Source organism: Manis javanica, chromosome 15 (assembly GCF_040802235.1).
Source record: "Manis javanica isolate MJ-LG chromosome 15, MJ_LKY, whole genome shotgun sequence".
Classification (NCBI taxonomy): domain Eukaryota; kingdom Metazoa; phylum Chordata; class Mammalia; order Pholidota; family Manidae; genus Manis; species Manis javanica.
The window spans coordinates 70,080,697-70,100,478 of record NC_133170.1 but is presented as its reverse complement, the minus strand read 5'-3'; the positions used below and the strand labels follow the sequence as shown (position 1 = coordinate 70,100,478).

The 19,782-nt window shown below is 40.8% G+C and overlaps 2 protein-coding genes across 4 annotated transcripts in view; one reads left to right on the top strand and one right to left on the bottom strand.

Moving 5' to 3' along the window:
* Window positions 1-6,508, bottom strand: part of PTPN11 (protein tyrosine phosphatase non-receptor type 11) — an 80,740-nt gene extending 74,232 nt beyond the window's left edge. The window contains exon 1 of one of the 3 annotated variants that reach the window (XM_073223702.1): window positions 6,252-6,508. In XM_073223702.1, coding sequence (XP_073079803.1) covers window positions 6,252-6,265 — 14 coding nt within the window. In that variant the 5' untranslated portion in view covers window positions 6,266-6,508. The remainder of the gene's footprint in view (window positions 1-6,251) is intronic. The other 2 variants (XM_073223704.1, XM_073223703.1) reach the window with 2 other exon arrangements.
* A 6,700-nt stretch (window positions 6,509-13,208) lies between these two features.
* On the top strand, window positions 13,209-18,444 carry RPL6 (ribosomal protein L6). Its single transcript, XM_017660221.3, has 7 exons — window positions 13,209-13,647; window positions 14,029-14,265; window positions 14,357-14,455; window positions 16,234-16,377; window positions 16,921-16,969; window positions 17,590-17,774; window positions 18,251-18,444. The coding sequence occupies exons 1-7, from the start codon at window positions 13,600-13,602 to the stop codon at window positions 18,401-18,403; spliced, it is 915 nt and encodes a 304-aa protein (XP_017515710.1). The 5' UTR covers window positions 13,209-13,599; the 3' UTR covers window positions 18,404-18,444.
* Window positions 18,445-19,782: the final 1,338 nt, after the last annotated feature.

Sequence of the window (19,782 nt, the reverse complement as noted above, 5' to 3'; positions counted from 1 at the left end):
GAAGACTGTCCTCCTCCTGCTCATTCTACACCCGCAAACCTGCCACCTAGTGTGAAGACAAACAGTAGAGGTTATTCTATTAAAAAAAAAAAGTAAATGCATATGTATTATCTGAAAGGAGGGGGAAAAGTCAGATTAGTATGACAATCTCTCCTAACTGGTCATCTTCTGACACTGTCTGTTATTTATTACAGAACTCAGATTATAACATGGCCCAGGTAGGAACTGCCCACCTCATAGAAAAAGTTGAAAACACGTACACACAACACCAACATTTGTGAAAAAGAGCCTCAAACCAATGTCTCATACACATGAGCCCTGTGCTGAGTGGTCTCGAAGACACAAAAAGACAGAATTTCAGCCGGCAACAGAGTTTACAAACCCGAACTATTTGCTGGGAAATTGCACTAGAAACCGAAATTACCTCATTAGTGAACACAGATCCTGCAAAGGCTTAGGCTAGGAAGTTATTTATGTCAAGTGAGTCTTAAAAAAAAAAAATGCTGATGAACTGGAAAGAAAATACAATGATGCTGAATATTTTGTTTTGTCTATGCATCCCCTTCCCCCAGTCAAGCAAGCCGATAATTTCAGGAACTTATTTCTCAAGGCTGCTACACTAAGAAGGGAATTTAAAATAGGGATTCAAAGTCTAATTTCAGTTTCTTCACTAAATATAAAGTAATATTGGGTATATCTTTCTTAACAGCTGTACCAGAAATTCATTATCTTTGTCCTTGGAGAGAAAGTTTATAGTTTGGTACTTTCTGCAGATTACAAAAATATTCCTCTTTTCTAATTAAATTTTAATATCCTTTAGGAAAAGGGTAAGTCATGAAAAAGGGCAGTCAATAGGGACAAGCATTCTCTGTAACAGGGGCTAGGAAAAAGTTGTTAAGGCAGTTTTTTAATGATAGTGGATACCTACGTCTTGATAAATCACTTATCTTCTCATGGAGTATCATTGGTCAGCATCTCTGCTCTCTGATGACAAGGCAATAAAAAGAAACTGTCTCCAAGTCTTTCCACAAATGGCTTCTCCCCTAGTTCAAAGCCTCTCTGTCACTTGTCTGCTCTCCCTGAGTCCACTTGTGCCTTCTACAATCCTTCCTTCACAGCAGCCAGAGGAATATTTTTAAATAGATCAGCTCATGCCACTCCCTGATCACATCCTTCTGTGGTTTTGCATTGCTCTTAAAATACAACCCAAACTCCTCTCCATGGCTCACGTGACCCTGAGGCCCTTAAAAATCCCGGTGTGGTCCAGCCTCTACATACCTCCCCAGCCTCATAACTCCTCTGCCTGCTCCCTTCTGTTCTGCAAAGGGAGAACTTCTCCAAAATTCCAAAATTCTCCAACACTCCAAGAACTTCTCCACCCCAGACCTTTCACACTTCCTAAAACCTGGAATACCCAATGCCTAGCACAGTGCCTGGCACATAGTAAGTAACCCCACAATAAAGAGTTATTTAATAAACGAATCAACCTTTCATTAGAGTGGTTCAATGGGGTGATAAGACTGAGATCTGGAGTTCATTATCTTTAAACGTATATGTGTATATATGTATGTGTGTATAGACAAATATATACTGTGTGTGTATTAGTATTAAAGTATATACGTATTCTACACAGAATATTCTCTACTGATAAATTTCTATTTCAGTGTGGTCCTAGCTTTATCAATCTCATTTGATGCTGGCATGCAAGTTTGTTTCGGTCTCTAAATTCAATGCTCCTTGAAAACATGAATAGTAACTTTCATATTTCCATGTCGCCAAGGACCATAGCACATACAACTTTGTGCAATGTACACAACCCTCCAGATCTCAGTAATAAACTGGGCTGAATTTCAGAGCATGTGTGTATCCATTTCAGGGGTCTCAAATGCTCCTCTGCTGCCCCCAACTCCCAAAGAGCATCAGTTGTTGCCTTTTCTTGCCTTAAGAAGGTCAGCATGGGATGGCAAGTGCTGTCAGTGCTATCTGCTACCCAATGGGTAAGAGGAATAAGCATCGTGTCCTCTGCCGTTCTGTAGCTGCCTAGCAAAGTACACCAAGGCCCACTAATGACAATTACAAACATGAGTTGGCTCTGCTTTTCCAGGATCTTCTGTGAATTTATAACAGTCTCCACAATGACCATGTGCAAACAGGGCAAGTAACCTTAGCAGTGGCCCCTGCATTTCAGTAGCTCTGACCAAAAACTTGAGCCTACGTGAGAACGTAACATTACTAAAGACATCCCAGTTTCAACTGGAAAGACATAGAACTGTTATTTTTCAGCAAGGCAAGTTTATTTACTCTCACAGGAGATAAACAAACATGGCCCCCAGGGAGAGCTTGGAACAAAATGTACTTGACCTGCAATAGATGAACCAAAAGCCTAGAGTCTGAGAACAGCTAAATTTTCTGCTCCTCTCAGCTCAAGTCATCAGACATTATCTTTCAGAGGAACAAAAGCAACTGTACAGATGTACCATATGCTGAAGGAAGGCTTGGAAGAATACAGGCAGTTTAATCAGATGAACAATACAGAGAAGGATAGGCAAGCCATCTCAAAATCTAAAGTCAGTACTACTACTGCTAAATTAGCTTGGGGTGAGGCATTTAATTGTTCAATGTTTTCATATCCCTACCTGTGATGTTGAGAAATACCAATATGCTGAATATACTGACATTTTAATTACTGCATGCATACAAAATTTAAACCCTAAACACACATCAAAAAGTATTTTGATAATTAAGTAAAACAAAATTAAGAGTAATATTTGTCATTCAAGAGTCAACTCATATGATCATGTCCTCAAAGAGACCTTCCCTAACTCCTCGTCAAAGCTAACTACATTCTCTCTATTTCTGGTTTTTTCCTCCCAACAGTTACTACTACCTGAAATTATCATTTTTACCCAGTGTTTTTCTATTCTCTCTCTCAGCCATAAGAATAGCAATCTTTGCCAGTTGTACTGCTTTATCTTGCCTGGCTCAATAACTACTTGTTCAGTTCAATTACTACCGAGGTTAAAAATAATTTGAAAAGGAGGAACAAAGTTGGAAGACTACTAACACTGATTTCAAGATGTACAAAGCTGCAACAATCAAGACCATGTGGGACTGGTGTAAGGATAGACAAATAGATCAGTGGAACAGAAGAGGGAGTCCAGAAATAGACCCACATATAAAAATGAACAACTGATTTTCAACAAAGGTGCAGATTCAATAGAGACAGTCTTTTCAACAAATAGCACAAGAACTGGATATCCATATGCAAAAAAGTGAGATCATGTATCCACACCTCATGCACTATAAGAAAATTAACCCAATGTGGATCATAAACCTAAAACAATAAAACTTGTAGAAAACAAGAGAAAACATTGGAGGCTTTGGGTTAAGCAAAGATTGCTTAGAAGTGACATCAAAAGCATGATCCATTAAAAAAAATTGATTTACTTGGACTTTAACAAAGTTAAAAACCTCTGTTTCTCAAAAGAGATTGTTAAAAAAAAATGAAAAGACAAACCACAGACTAAGAGAATATATTTGCAATTCTGGTAAAGAACTTGTATCCAGAAAAGAACTCTCACGTCTCAATAATAAGAAAACAAGCAACTAAATAAAAAAGGGGGAAAATATTTGATCAAATAGACATGCCACCAAAGATGTATGGACAGCAAATAAACACATGAAAAGATGATCATTATTAGTCACCATGGAAAATACAAATTAAAACTATAAGATACTATGACACACCACTAAAGTGGCTGAAATTTTACAAAGCAACCATACCAAGTGCTGGCAGAGATGGAGAGGAACTGCAATTCTCACATGCCACTAGTGGAAATGTAAATAATATTACCTCTTTGGAAAGCAGTTTGGCAATTTCTGGAAAAGTTAAATATACAACTACTATATGATCCAGCCATTCCACTGAGAGGTATTTACCAAAGAAAATGAAAGTATATGTCCATACAAACTCTTCTATACAAACATTTAGAGCAGCTTTACTTGTGCTAGCCAAGCTCTAGAACAACCCAAATGTCTATCAACAGGTGGATAAACAGTGGTATATTCTTAACAACAGAATGTTACTAAGCAATAAAAAGTAACAAACACGACAACATGGATGAATCTCAACATAATTATGCTTAGCATAAAGAGCCACAGATAAAATTCCATTTATATAAAATTCTAGGAAATACAAACTAATGTATAGTGACAAAAAACAACGTGGTTGCCTGACAACAGGGAAGGGATTTTAAAGGACACAAGGAAACATCACAAAGGGTGATGGATATGTTCATTATCTTGATTGCGGTGATGGTTTCATTTCACAGAGTGTAAACATATATCTTAACTTACCAAATTGTACACTTCAATATGTCATTTTTTGCATGTCATTTGTACCTCGATTAAGCTAGTTAAAAATAATAAAATATACCTACAATCTGAAAAACAGTAATAAATAATTCTCAATTGTGTTACGTTCATAATCTGACTTTTCAGGTGGCACACCTTTCTTTTCCGTAACAGGTAAGTACTGGAGAAGAGGAATTACTCCCTATCAAACTGTCATCTTTCCCACTTGCTGCTTTAGCGATACCCACACTTCCCTGCTTCTGCACTAACAAGCTGGACAAAGTAGGGTCTATCACCCAGCTCCTTCCCCACCCCCAAGCCCCAGGCTTTTTGTCTCCTAAAGAAACAGATCCTTAGTCTGCAAGAGCAGACACAAGGAACAAAAGGTCCAATGACTATCTGGCAGATTAACGAATAGACAACTGTTTTATTTAAAAGTTCCCTAAAGAATTAGAACATTTGAAGCTGTATACTGTTCTACTGAAATGCCGTCACCGTTACCCAGATCTGTAAGCACATGCCAACTGGACCTGTCCAAGTCACTCCATTCCTAAGAGTTTTTAGTTGTTTTTTTTCTCCCTCTTTTCGTTCCACAAATGAATAATATGCAGGTGTATTTTTAGAAGACATTCCTAATATTTTGATAAGCCTTTCATTCAAATAACTCCAATAGCTTGAAACAGGTTTTCATATATCTAAGACAGTGACCCTAACAGGACAACAAAAGAAAAGATGAAACAATGTGTCTTATATGTGGATCCCATTTAAAGAGGAGTGATACAAAATAGCAGGATCATTATCTGAAAACAATAGGTCACACTACTGTTTAATAGCAACATTAAGCTTACAAATGATTAGCAACAGCGATAAAATAGTAACAGCAATATGGTGGTTAACAGTGGTCCTGGCTCCACCACTAATTGACTGAGTGACCTTAAGCAAGTTGCCTAACTTCTGAAACTCAGTTTACTCACGTTTAGAATGGGGATAATAGTATCTATTCTCAAAGCGTTCTGGTGAGAATTAAATGTGGTCCGCTTACAGTAATAGTTTTTTTTTTAATTGTGGCTACTAGTAGCATTACCACCCAGAACTTCCAAAGGATCTCAATAATTCACTAATCCTCTTCTGACTTGTAGGTTCAGATCCTGTCATTTACTAGCATGTAACTTCTGAGCCTCAGTTTCCACACCCGTAAAACGGGGATGATAAATGTTAATGACTTTTAAGGCTGTGGTGAAAATAACTAGAGATACAGCTCCCTTCCTTCCCATCTCCCAAAGCGAGGATCACAGAGGAAGGAAATACTTCTAATAGCTGCAGATATAGTCAGTTTTTCCATTTCTGGCACGTGAGGAGGGGGGGAAGGGGATGCAAAGAGGCATGTAAAGGGGTCACGTATCCTGAATGAATCCAAGAAAAGTCTCTCAAAAAGGAAGAGTGACCCACGGTGGCTTTGACCGTCGGGGGTCCGGCCCCGCGCACTCCCTCCCTCCCTCCCGTGTCTCAGGCCCAGGAGCCTCCCCAAGTGAGCGGGGTTATTTCGGAATCACCATGAGGCAACTCTCATGAGGCAATGGGTCAGGAATGCGGCGCCGAGCCGGGACGCTGGCGTCCGCGGCTCCCCCGGCGGCTCTACCTGCCCCCGTCCGGGCGGGCATCCCCAGGGCTGCAGGAGCCGGAACTCGAAGAGGCAGGAAATGAATGGGGATCCGCGGGGTCGGGGCGCGGTGGGGCCCAGCCCCCACCCCGGGGAGTGTCAGGAGGTTGAGAGGGAGTCGTGCCCCGCAACCCCGGGCGGGAGTCCGAAGCCCGGCCGGGCGCCCCCTCCCGGGCGGGGCTGACCAAAACGGCGGGGGCCGGGCCGAGGCCCGAGCCGGGCCAGCGGGACTCCTCACCTCCGCGATGTCATGTTCCTCCCGCCCTCCGGCTCCGCGATGGACCCGCTCCTTGCTCAGGCTCCGCTGGGCCCGGTCACATCGGGCTGACCCGAGGGAGGCCCGCTCGGGACCGGACGGGGGGCAGAGCCAGCCGGCCGCACGCAGACCCCCCCTCCAGGCCTGGGGATCCCGGAGACAGTGCAGCCGCCCCCCAGGTCCGGTTCGCTCCTCCTCCTCCCCCGCCCTCTACCGCCGGCGCCACTGTAACGTCACCCCACGCGACGCCCTCCGCCACTTCCTGCTTCCAGGCCGCCGGGAACTGAGCGGCGGCCAGTAATGGCAGCTCGGGGGCTAGGTGGAGCCAGTTCCCAAAGCACCTTTCCGTCCTCCTTTATAGTCTTTGGTTGCAGGACGTACGCTTTTGCTCAGTGTTGTACGCATTCCCATGACCCGATCACATCCGTTCCCACCGTGTCAATGTCCATCTCTGACTGCCATCTGGAATTTCATTCATTCCACTCCAAAATCGCTGTTCGACTTATTAGCCGTGTAACCTTGGAAAAGTTGCTTAATTTCTCTGAGCCTCAGTTTCCTCTATTCCTTCATTTCTGTAACATGAACATAGTAATTGTATTTTCTTCATAGGATTATTGTGAAGATTAAATATGTAAAATGCTTAGAATTAGGCCTGGCCTATTTTTTGCTTTGTAATTGTTAGCTGTGTTATCATTATAATTAAGCATCTGTTGAGTGTTTTTTCGCTGCTAGGAACTATTTTAAACTAAGGGAATACAAAAGTGAACTGAAAAGATAAAAATCTCTGTTCTTCTAGGAGGAGCTACAGTAGCCAATATAAGTAATATACTCAAGGTAGTAATCCCATCTTCCTTTCTTATCTTTTCTCCATAGCTGTTTATATTATTTAAATGAGGTAGGAGGGAAGGCGTCACCGAGGATGACATTTGAGTAAAGATATGATGCTGGAGCAGTCAGTGGGAGTCATACTGGCGGTGGTGTGGGGAATAGCTTTTCAAGCATAGGGAGAGGCAAGTGCAAAGGCCCTGAGGCAGTACACTGCCTCTGGTGTTTGAAGAACAATGAAGAGATCTCTGGCTTGAGCAAGGTAGGAGGTGGGAAGGGTGAAGGGAGAGTAGTAGGAGGTGAGGTGAGAGGGGTAGAGATTCTATAGTGTCCTATCAGCTATTTAAATGCACATTCAAATAGAGAGCCATTGAAAGATTCTCAGCAGAAGAGGAATATAAGCTGTTTTAAAAGTATTACTTTGGGTACTATGTGAGGAATCGGATCAAGGGGGCAAAGCTGGAAAAAGGCTAGTTCAGTTACCAGAATATTGTAATATTCCAGGCTGGAGATGATGATGGCTCAGACCAGAGGGAGAAGGTAGAGCTTTTACCTGATGAATGCTTTTATGACTCATTAAAGGCCACAGATGTAAGTGACAGAGCTAGAATTCAAACCCACATCTATATATCTCCAAAATCCTCAGTTTTCCTCCCAATGTCCCCCATCTGACTCCTATACAAAGAACTCTTACACAGTGTGCTAACTGCTTCAGCATTGATATCACAAAAAAAATCCTTACAAAAACTGTCTTTAATGTACACCAATTTAATTTAGGCAATAGGCATTCAACAAACAGTTGCCCAGCCTGTTTCTTTCCGTCCTCTTTAAATGCTGGCCACTTAGATTACTCAAGAAACATCCTAGCTATCTTAAACCTGCAAGCTTGCCCTTTTTAATCCATTCTCCACATAAAGTAATAGCCAGAGTAATCTAAAATGCATAACTAGTCACTCTCTACATTGAATACTTCAATAGCTTCTCATTGCTTTTAGGATGAAGTAAAAAAAAAAAAAAAGTACAACCACCTGGTCTGGTCTCTGCTCAATTTGCCAACTCCACTTCTCTCTACCACCCTAGTACCCGGCCACGCTGAATGACTTTCAACTCCCCTGAAAAAGCCATGCTCTCTCCCAACTAGAAGCCTTTAAATAATCTGCTCCCTCTCCCTGGAGGATTCTTTCTGACTCTTCTCCCCATGAACTCTAGTCTATGCCTCAGATCACAAACGAGAAGTTATCTCCTTTGGGCTAGGAGGATTTACCTGATTCTGCCAGTCCAACTTAGATGGTCCCCAAGACACCTGTCCTAGTTTAGAACTGAACACATTTCTTTATAAATCTAAGACATAGGATCACATGGGAGTTAAGTTTTTGATCCCCAAAGCTCAGCCTGCTTGCCTGGGCATCCAGAGGTAAGTCACCTGATGCCACTGTATTTCAGTTCCTTCTTTATAAATGGAATACTACTTACCACAGAGGGTAAGTTTTGAAGAATAAAATATTACTGATTGTGAAGTATTTAGGACAGTTCTTGGCAAACTAAACACTTGATAAATTCTGGTTATCATTTGTCTCTTTCCCAACGTAAACATAAGCTTTTTGAATACAGAAGCCTTGCTTCCCGTCATTCCTATATATTGTACACTCTGCAAATGAGACAGGGACCATAGATGTAGTCAGAGTAGGGTGAGGGCCTCCGGAGAGGGCAGGGCAGGATATTTGCAGTCAGAGCAATGTTACATGCAAGGACCCACCCCCCCCACCCCCGCTAAAACTCTATGTTAAACATTGAGCTCTAGAATCATTCTTCAGTGAAATCAGTTAATGTTCCCCAGATAAAGAAGAGTAACACATGTTTTATTATGCTAACTATTTATAATCATGTGTAAAGTTTCTTTAGCATACTAAAAAGCCCAAGCCTATGTGCTGTCTTTCTCCTTCAGATCTGATGAAGTGATTTTGCAAACAGGGCAACTAATTTAGCAAGTAAGCCCAGGCATAAACAACACAGTAAAAGGCAGGAAGGATTCCACCTTAAAGAAAAGATTCCATTTTAATACCCAAGAAGTTAAGACGTTAGAAATTCTTAACTTACTCTTTAGCAAAACAATACCTCAGCCCACCTTGGGGGCTGAGCAGGTGGCCTTGTTTCATATGCCCCTAGACCAAGATGCTAGTATCTCAGGGAGAAATCATCAGAGGAAGTTACTTGTGTTAAGTTAATTCTAAATATTCAGGGATCACTTAACAAGTTCACACCCCTAAATTTTTTAATGTTCTCGAAAAATCCTCAGCTGCCTATAAAACCCCCTTGACAACGCACCACTACGGACTCTCTTGGCCCCTCCTGGCGTGAGTCAGGAGCTCTGTCCTTTCACTGTATCTCTAAATAAAAGTCTGTACCTTGCTCTCCTAGCTTGACTGTTTGTGAAGCTCATTCTTCAGCTCCGCAAACAAGAACCCCGGCATCACAACCAGAATGAACTTTCTAGAATACAAATCTAATTATGTCGTTCTGTTCTATGAGGGGGTTCAAAGCCTTTAGCAACAAATGAAAAATCCTTCCATTAGAACAGTGAGCCCTTCTAAATATGACTATTCCTACCTGTTCAGCTTCATTTACCCCCATGCCTTCACATCATCCTACATTTTGCAAAAGCTTCTTGCTGTTGTTGGCAACCCAGTCTTCCAAAATTTAATTCCTTCTGTCTGTCTTGAACACCTTTTAAACATGTCTCTGTCTGGAAAATTAAATCACACAAGATCCAACTCCAGCTCAATCATTTTCTCCAGGAAACATTCTCTGCACACACTCTTCAACCACTTCCTGAGAATAAAATAAAGACCCTGCTCCCTATGCTTTAGGGGGTTCATTCCTGTTCATTCCTCTATCAGCCTCCAAAACAGTTGAATATCACTGTTACTTGGCTTTACTGTCTCTGCCTCTCGATTATGAGCTCCTTTTAAAACAAAGTCATTATCTTTTTCATCTTTATATGCCTGCAGCCTAGCACAGTGTCTGTCTGTGAACATGCATAAGAGATACTCGTTTAAAAATATAATTTCCTTCTCAACTACAAAAGCAATACAAATTCCTTGCAACAAGCCAAATAAAAACAGTAATTGTCCCTGCTCCTCAATGTATATATTTCTATTCTACGCCCCACTGGGGTTAATAGTTTGGTGTATTTCCTTCCATACTTTGCTCTATACGTATAGAAACACACACAAACACCCCACAGCTACACTTGGTCACATATGTAACATATAGGGATTCATTTATATTTTATTCTTTAAATGGGTTTTATATATATACACACATGGGTTCATAATATATGTTTGTTATACATATATGTACATGTTCAATATACACATGTATAAAATCACAAAGATGTAAATATGTCTTTGATGTAACATTTTCCTCTTAATATACAATGAACATCTCCCTAGACTAGAAGTGACATCCAATCATCTAGACCAGAACTGATTGTCCGATACAAATATAATCTGAGACACATATGTAATATTAAAGGTTCTAGTATTTATACTTAAAAATGTTAAAAGAAACAGATGAAAATGTGAACAATATGTTTAACCTAATATATCAAAATATTGACACTCAAAATATAATCAATAAATATAAAAAATTATTAAAATATATTTACATTCTTTTTCTTACTAACCCTTTGAAGTCCAGTGTGTATTTTAAAATTATGGTGCATCTCAATGTATTGAGTCAATGAGTATATCACTACTTTGACCTTAGCATTAACACTCAGGGAGGTATTCCTAATATTGTCAACATCATCCCCATTTTATAAGAAAGAAAATTCATGTGCTGAGGTTTGTCATAAGATCATATAGCAAGTGATCCCGGGTTATAAAGTCAGTACCCTTTCTGCAGCACAACTGCCTGCTGGTTTTCTGTCTTTCTGTGGCACAAAGAGGTATGTTTCAATGTAAGTGTATATGTGTATTTAAGAGTGCTTTACCTATGGCAAGACCAGGTGCTTATGAATAATGTGTACTTTATAACTAATATAATGTTGATATTATACCCAGGTAAAGAATGGTAAGTCTTGCAATGCCAGGACAAAACACCAGAGGGGGTTCATTTATGTTTGTACTTCAATGGCAGGTCTTGTAACAAGTATTTAGGGGCATTTTTTAGGTGAAAGTCTCTGAGATTGTCAGAATTTTCAAGGAGTTCAAGTAAACAATTCTACACTTCATTCATCCTGATATATTTTCTGAAGTAGCAGTTTCTAAGAGTTGCTTTGCTCAGGAACCTGAACAAATAAAGCTGCTGACATTTCCATTCTTTAAAAAGAGCAGTGCCCAAGCTTTTTCTTGAGAATATGACATGCCTGGACAGTGAATAATCCTAAAACTGGCACAAAGACCAGCTTTTAGAATCACACCCATCGTTAAGCTGTATGGAAGCCCGACACGTTTAGAAGCCACATGTTTCAGCAGGCATAGCAACTCTGCATTCACTGCAGTCTGACAGGTTCTGAAATCTCTCAGGCCTTCAGAGGCATTGGACCACTAAATTTTTGTCTTTGATCAACTAGAGCCTTGATTCCCAGGGACAGCCACAAAGCACTTGGTTTGGATCTGAAGAAAATCGAGTTTTAAAAGCTCTAGCCAGAAGCAACAAGCAAGGGGCAGAGAATGGAAAACTCAAGCCTAAGGTGTCCCACCATGTGTACATGTTACCGTAAGGGCTTTGATGCAGTAAAAAATTACAAGATACACTGTGCTATTTATTTTGCAAAAGATAATAACTGTTCTTATGTTTAATTCTAACACACACAAAGAATGCTCTTATTCATCATATTAATCATCTCCTTGATCTTTGCAGATTAATGGTTAAGAGGGCAATCTTAGAAATCAGATCCTGTTGTCAACAAGTTACTTAACTAACCTCTTTGAGCCCCAGATTCCTCCTAATAGCATCCTTCATAGGTTGTTGAGAGGATTAAGCGAGATAAAGCAAGGCTCATAACATAATTCTAGATGCAGAGCACACAATATTGTTCTTCTTATCCTTGGTGCATCACCTTAGCAGCATACTTGACACATAATAGGATCTCATCAATAACTGTGATGATGATGACCATGGTGCTGGTGGAGGTAGTGGCAATGGTGATAGTAACAGTGACTCACATTTATGTAGTACTCACCATGCATCAAATATCGTTCTTAATGATTTTGTGTAATTAACTTATTTAATTTTCCTGACAACCCTGAAGTAGGTACTATTAGTTATCCTCATTTTAAAAATGAAGAAACTTGAGTACAAAGTGGCCAGAAATGCATGTACAAGGGATGAACAACCATGCTCTTATATGCCTCCATGCCTCTTGCATTTACTGCTTCAATTGTCACCTTCATCTGCCAAATTTGTATTTATTCTTCCAAATCCAGCACAAAAACCAACTTTTCTGCAAAATGTTCCTAAATCACCCGGAAGAAATAATTCATACTAATCTTTCCATTTGTGTTTCCCTTGAAACACAATGGAAGCAGTAATATATATTTTATGGACTTTAAATTCCACCTTTTCTAATCCTCCACCACTTAGCATAGGCTGGTTAGGGGATTTAGGCATTCAGCCAGCTATGGAGAAAATGTCTGTGGAAGGTTCCCAACTAGCCATTCATAGGACAGATTTCACTTGGGGATTTGGTTTCATCCGTCTGTCCGTTCTTACATTGAAAATGATCCTTTTTTCTAAGCAAAATAGAAAGCTGCAACTTTACGTGGGTTCCCAAAGTACTTTGAGACTTTTAATGGTCTATAAAATGAACATTTTCAGAAAAAATATTTTAGCTTCTTATTAGGAAAAAAATAGTTTTTCATACAGCGCGGTCAAAGGAGGGAGAAACTACATTTTCCATGATGCCCCATATCCGGAAGGAAGTGAGGCTCGACACCTCCTGTGATTGCTTAAAGACCGGAAGCCAGGGTCTTAGTTCTCTTTCCCATCCTGCAAGGTAAGAATGGTGCGGCCTCTGTGCGACACTCGATTTCAGGACCCCAATCTTTCGCCATCCGAACCAGGAAGGTATCAAGTCGACATCTGCAGGGGTCAGACAAGCTCGGGGCCTACTGAAAAGCCTCCTGGACGTTGAATTTCTCTCGCTTGGGTTTGCGGTGGGGCACGAAGAGGTTGAGGTGGAACAACGTAGAGCGTCCCGGGATCCGGCCGCTCGCTACCTTCCTGAACGTGGGGGCACGGGGCCTCCCCGGGGATCCGTAGCGGAGCAGTGGGGCCGCAAAGACCAGGGCGACTGCGGGCGCTCCGGAATCCCGAACTCGGTGTTAAGAAGACGCCGCGGAGCTTGTCGGAGCCACGCTGGGATTTGAAGCCGAGGCCAAATGCTACTGTCTCCATACGTCCGCGACCGGAAGTCGCCTCTTGGGCTTTGCATCCTTTTTCAGTTTGGCCTGAGTTTGGGTTAATTGTGTAAATGTCTTAGCCGTTTAGGCCGAATTTCATGAATACGTTTGAAAAGAGCAAAAGCGCCGAAAGCAAAGGATTGCAGGTTTCAGCTTTGTTGTTGCTTCAGCTTGTGGAAATTTGTTAAGGCTCTGTGCCTAAGATTTCTAATTCGCAAGAAAATGCAATAGGGACTTGACTGTTCATTGTTTAGCCAACACCTAGCAGGTTTAAGAGACCTTCCAAATCCTCAAAAAGTTTATAGTATACTGGGATGACAACCCCAAAGTTAACCATTACAAGGATTGTTGCAGATGTGTGGGGTTTTGGAGGAAGGCCTCTATCTTATTGGAGGAGGAAAGAAAAGGGTGCTGTAGCTGTTTGATGGGGGAAGGGAGCGCGTGTCTGGGAAGCCTATCAACTGGCATAATTGACAGTATGGAATAATTGATGAAATGTCTTTTCTTTTTAATCTGTGTATTGGTAGATGGCGGGTGAAAAAGCTGAGAAGCCTAATGCAAAGGAGAAGAAACCTGAAGCCAAGAAGGCTGATGCTGGTAGCAAGGTTAAGAAGGGTAACCTCAAGGCCAAGACGCCTAAGAAGGGGAAGCCCCACTGTAGCCGAAACCCTGTCCTAGTCAGAGGAATTGGCAGGTATTCGCGATCCGCTATGTACTCGAGAAAAGCTATGTACAAGAGGAAGTATTCAGCAGCTAAATCCAGGGTAAGGGATGAAGGGACCCACTGACCATTGATGTCCTAATCTTAAAATTTTTGTCCAATTCTGACTTCTTGATGCTTTTGTGTCCTGTTAGATTGAAAAGAAAAAGAAGGAGAAGGTTCTTGCTACTGTCACAAAACCAGTTGGTGGTGACAAGAATGGTGGTACCCGAGTGGTTAAACTTCGCAAAATGGTAAGATTTGGAGGAGATGGTAAATAGATGGTTAGAGGAAGTTTGTGTACCAGGAGGATTTTTGGTGTGTGCTCAGGTTTTAGAAATTTAATGTTTACCAGAGAATGGTTAATGGAATATAATGGGGTATGGGTTTGCAGCTTGGCTTTAATTTAATGTACTGGTATGATCTTCAGTAGTTACTTCTCTGTGTTTTCATATAAAACAGGAGTAAAGGTTTGTCTCGGGTTTGTCGTCACGCTACATAGGGTGATATACAGAGCCTAGGGCGCTGCTTGGCATAGAGAACATTTATCCACTAGAGCAGGTTCTCAGCTCCTCATTTCCACGCACAAGGCCCAACGTTTTCTCAAGGTTTTCTCTGTAATTTCCATCACAGAAATATTCCCAGATGTATTACAGTCTCCACAATTGAAAATTTGGAGGGAAACCACAATAGAGGGAAAATAGCACATGGATTCCTCTTGTCACAGGTTTTGTGAGCTGGTTTTTGTATTAGGTGCAGGCATATTGTTTCTTGCATTTTGCAGGTACTGCGTTTTTTTACAAATTGAAGGTTTGTGGCAACTTTGCATCGAGCAAGTCTGTCCGTACTATTTTTCCAATAGCATTTGCTTACTTTGTGGCCCTGTCATGTTGTCATTCTTGGAATATTTCAGTTTTTTTTCAGTATTACGTTGGTTATGGTGATCTGTGATCAGTGATTACCACCCTGAAAGCTCAGGTGGGGGTTAGCATTTTTGAGCAGTAAAGTTTTTATTTTGAACTAAGGTATGTCCATTGTTTTTTAAGATATAATGCTATTGCACACTTAATAGACTGCAGTACAGTGTAAACACAACTTCACATGCACTGGGAAGCCAAAAAATTCATTTGACTCACTTTATTGTGGTGGGAACTGAGTAGCATTATCGAAGGTATGCTTTTATTAATGTTTGATAAAAGCAAGACTGCACTAAAATGGTACGCCGTAGTTAGAAACAGGTTATTGTGAGTTACTTGCCACATCTTTAATAGTCTTGGTGTGGGGTCTTTTATAATAAATGAACTGGCAGTCCTCATCTGAACTAATGGGTGGTTTTGTACAGTTTGTTTTCCTTTGTGGATAAAATGGGAGTGATGCATGTTAATGTGAAGGATATGAGCACGCTTAATTTGAATTGGAAAACAAGCCATGCCTTCTTCATAATATGCAAAGTGTGTGTCACACATAATGTTTTTCTGGAGAAGTTACTTACATTATTAGAGGTCTGGAGCCCCAGAAAAGCTTAAGAACCGCTGCTACACAACAGTGATGATAGCTTGCCTTGTAATCCCTCAAGTTTGGTTTAATCCCAGATTTACAGAGGTAACTTAAGCTTCATGTTTTCCATTTGCTTGAACACAGACCTCCTACAGTTAAATGGGTCCCATACTAAGTTTTGCATGTAAAGGATGAGAAGCAATTTTTTTAAGGTTTCATTGATATACACTGTTATGAAGGTTTCACATGAAAAACCATGTGGTTACTACATTCACCCAAATCATCAAGTCTCCCCCATACCCCATTGAAGTCACTGTCCATCAGTGTAGTAAGATGCTAGTCACTACTTGTCTGGATGAGGAACAGTGTTAACCTTTTCCAGATTTAAAATCTACTTAGAAGAAAGTAAAATGCAATAGTGTAAATAAATAAAGCATTTCAAATAAGACATAATGAGGGTTTTGCTGACATAGAGCCAGCTCTACTAAATCTGATTTGTTTATTTAAATAAGTTGGACCTGTGGACTCTTTCCAGCCTAGATATTATCCTACTGAAGATGTGCCTCGGAAACTGTTGAGCCATGGCAAAAAACCCTTCAGTCAGCATGTGAGAAAACTGCGAGCCAGCATCACTCCTGGGACCATTCTGATCATCCTTACTGGGCGCCACAGAGGCAAGGTGAGCAGAGCACCTCAGCCTGTGGAGCTTCACCTCTTGTACCTGAGGTGCTTGACCATATGTGTTTGCACTGTGGTGGGATTTCTGTATTTACCTATGTTAACTGCATTTGTGGGGAGGAGGCAGATAGGCCTTCCAACAGTACGAACAACAAAGTCACTAGCAGAACATGTTTAGTCCATGACATACCGTAGTAAGTTCCTGCTGTTGGTATATTACGTGTTACAGATGATTCAGATGTCCCCATAACCAAATATGTTTGTAAGTTTGAGTTACTTAGGATAGATTTGCAGGGATGGGATTACTAAAGATACAACTTCCTTTATTAAAAATAATGGCTGTTCAGTAAAACACACACTCGCAAAAGTACTGCTTATATCCTAGGGTCAGCCCTGTTAGTAACTTGGTATAGTTGCTTGCAGATCTGCTGTGCATATACATAGGAACAATTCTCCTTTAGCAAATTTAGAAACCTGTGGTTTGACTAATTTAGATGTCAGTTACTAATAGCAGAACCATCTATCATTTCTGTTTAATTCACAGAGGGTTGTTTTCCTGAAACAGTTGAGCAGTGGCTTGCTACTTGTGACTGGTAAGAAAACCCTTGGATTTTATATTCTCTGAAGCTTGTTTTTTTTAAATGCTTGAAGTATACACTTTTCTCACCTTCATGGATGTTTCAGTGCCATGTGATTCTGTGTCCTGTTTGGTTGCCTTATGTACATGAGCTCTAAGGAAGCAGGTATTTAAGTTTTGTGTGACAATGTATCTCCAAGTAACTGCCATGTAAAATGCGAAACAGTTGGCTCATAGCCCCAAGGAATGCATCCTGCATAAGACTTGCCATTGGTCTGCCACTTAGCACCAGGGCTGAGTTCCTGAGTGGGTAAAGAGTAAACTGTTCACTCTGGAAAGCAGCGCTCAGTTCAGTTTGTCACCAGGGATCTGTCGTGTTGACCAGCCTGTCTGTAAAGTGACTTGTTTTCTCCCAAACTGAGGGACTTACGAGTTGAGGTGGAAAAACCTTGGACAAACTGAAAACTGAAGACTTGAAAAAGTTTTGTTGCTGGCAATAGAAAGAGCAGTCTGGAATTTTTTCAGATCCAGAGAAAAAATTAGAAATTCAATTCAGCAGGTTTCTCCAAAGGTAAAGTCAGTTATTTAAGTCTTTGGTTCCCATTTCCTTCACTATATTGACTTTCTTTTCCTTAGGACCTCTGATCCTCAATCGAGTTCCTCTGCGTAGAACACATCAGAAATTTGTCATCGCCACCTCCACCAAAATTGATATCAGTGGTGTGAAAATCCCCAAACACCTCACTGACACCTACTTCAAGAAGAAGAAGCTGCGTAAGCCCAGGCACCAGGAGGGTGAGATCTTTGACACCGAGAAAGAGGTAAGCTTCCATTTCTGTCTTTGCCACTCTCTGGCTCCCCAAGTCGGGAGTGAAAATATACAAGGTTAAGAATCGTTAAGAAGAAAAGCAAAAGTTGGAAATAATCAGGACTGTCTGGGAAATAATGTTCTAGAATCTGCTAAATTGAGTAGCTCCTAATACTAGCAGGGTGCTCTGCTCAGAATCCTCAGTTTGGTGGAGCTCTGAATTAACTGCTACTGTCTGCTGGGTATTTACCCTTAATTTATCTTTGAAGTGTAGTAAAATAGACCAAAGATAAGAGCTGATACTTGGTTACAGTAAAAACAGATTATATTTCATAGCCCTCCTGAGAAAAGGATTTATCAAAATTGGCTTCTAATAGTAATCGCCTTCTGACTATTCCTGGCATTGATTACTTGTGAGACAGGATTCCTTAGTTGACCGTGGAGTTTGGTACTTGTGCCTTACTTTGAAATGATTTTTTCTTTCTTTAGAAATACGAGCTTACAGAACAGCGCAAGGTCGATCAGAAAGCTGTGGACTCACAAATTCTGCCAAAAATTAAAGCTGTTCCTCAGCTCCAGGGCTACCTCCGCTCTGTGTTTGCTCTCACAAATGGAGTTTATCCTCACAAATTGGTGTTCTAAATTTCTTTCAAAGAACCTAATTAAATAACTGATCCATTTCCTTTCTGTCTTTTTTATTGTTACTTGCCTGGAGGTGTGATTTTCTCAGTTTAATGGTTTTTGCCTCTACTAAGAAGTAGGATTGAGGGGGCTGCTGGTTTCTGCTACAGTGGAGCCTCCTACATCTGCTTTTGGTCAGCAATCTTAGCTTCCTTCCTATCTGGCTCTTTCGCCTACTCAGGTTTTTCACCAGCAACCACCAATAGAAAATAACATTTACCCAGACATCACCAAGCAAGGCAGTACTGTATGTGGATAAGAAACAACTGGGCTCTTGAGGCCAGTCTTTTCTCCCTTGCAGTGACTTGGTGTTCCTTCTCTGCCCAGTTCTCAGCCTCTCCTCCATGATCATTGCTCTAGGTTTCTTGTATATCTAATTTCTTGAAATGCAGCAAATGAGTCTTAACTATCTACCGTCTTTTTTTTTTAACCCAAAACCTAAATACCATACATGCGCAGAAGACAGTTGATTTTGATCATTCATAGAAAGTGTCCATTGTTACTGTTGCATAGTGGAGTATTCCGTTCTATGGATAGTGGGGTTTCCATCGTTTGTAATACAGTGATAGTAAATAACCTCAAGTACAGATGGGCAAGTATCAGGTTCAAAAAAATTTTTGCTGAGCCCAAAGATGTATGTGTTTTAATTTTAGTAGATGGTACTGAACTGCCATCTTTAAAGTAGCTTTTATTGACAAGTAATTTACATTTGGTGAAACTGCTGGTTTTGAGTGTGCAGTTCTGAGACAGTTTGGTAAGCACCCCAACACTGACGTTCCCTCGCAGGTGTTCCTTCAGTCCACTCCTGCTCCATGCAACCATTGGCCAAATTTCTGTTCCTGTAGTTTGCCTTTTCTGCAAGTCATATAACATGGTTAGCGTATCTGGTATGCATTCATGTTCATGGCTTAGTTCTTCTAGTTGTCAATTAGTATTCCACTGTATGAATGTATCACTATTCTAAAATTTCACAATTGGAGATTTTGAATAAAGCCACTATACATGTTTGCATGCGGGTTCTTGTGTGGGTGGGTGTGTTTTCATTTTCTTGGGTTTACTAGCACAATTGCCAGTTTGGATGGTAAGCTCATACTTGACTAAGAAACTGCTCTTCATACCCCACTGGCTATGTGAGACAGTTCAGTTACTCCATTTCCTTCTCAGACCTTGGTATTTGCAGTAGCCTTTTTTTTTTTAAGATACAATTATTAGTCCCAAGTGAACAACGGGATGATTGATATTTGTATGTACTGTGAAATAATCACAATAAGTTAATGTCCATCAACTGAAATATTTTTCCCTTGTGATGAGAATATACCCTTAGCAACTTTTAAATGTAC

What these genes read in the sequence shown, in the direction of transcription:
- RPL6 (XM_017660221.3), top strand. Translation starts at nt 13,600, where the DNA reads ATGAATACGTTTGAAAAGAGCAAAAGCGCCGAAAGCAAAGGATTGCAG. An exon ending in TGGTTAAACTTCGCAAAATG is followed by an intron (nt 14,456 to 16,233) that starts GTAAGATTTGGA and finishes GACTCTTTCCAG; the next exon opens with CCTAGATATTATCCTACTGA. An exon ending in CTGGGCGCCACAGAGGCAAG is followed by an intron (nt 16,378 to 16,920) that starts GTGAGCAGAGCA and finishes TTTAATTCACAG; the next exon opens with AGGGTTGTTTTCCTGAAACA.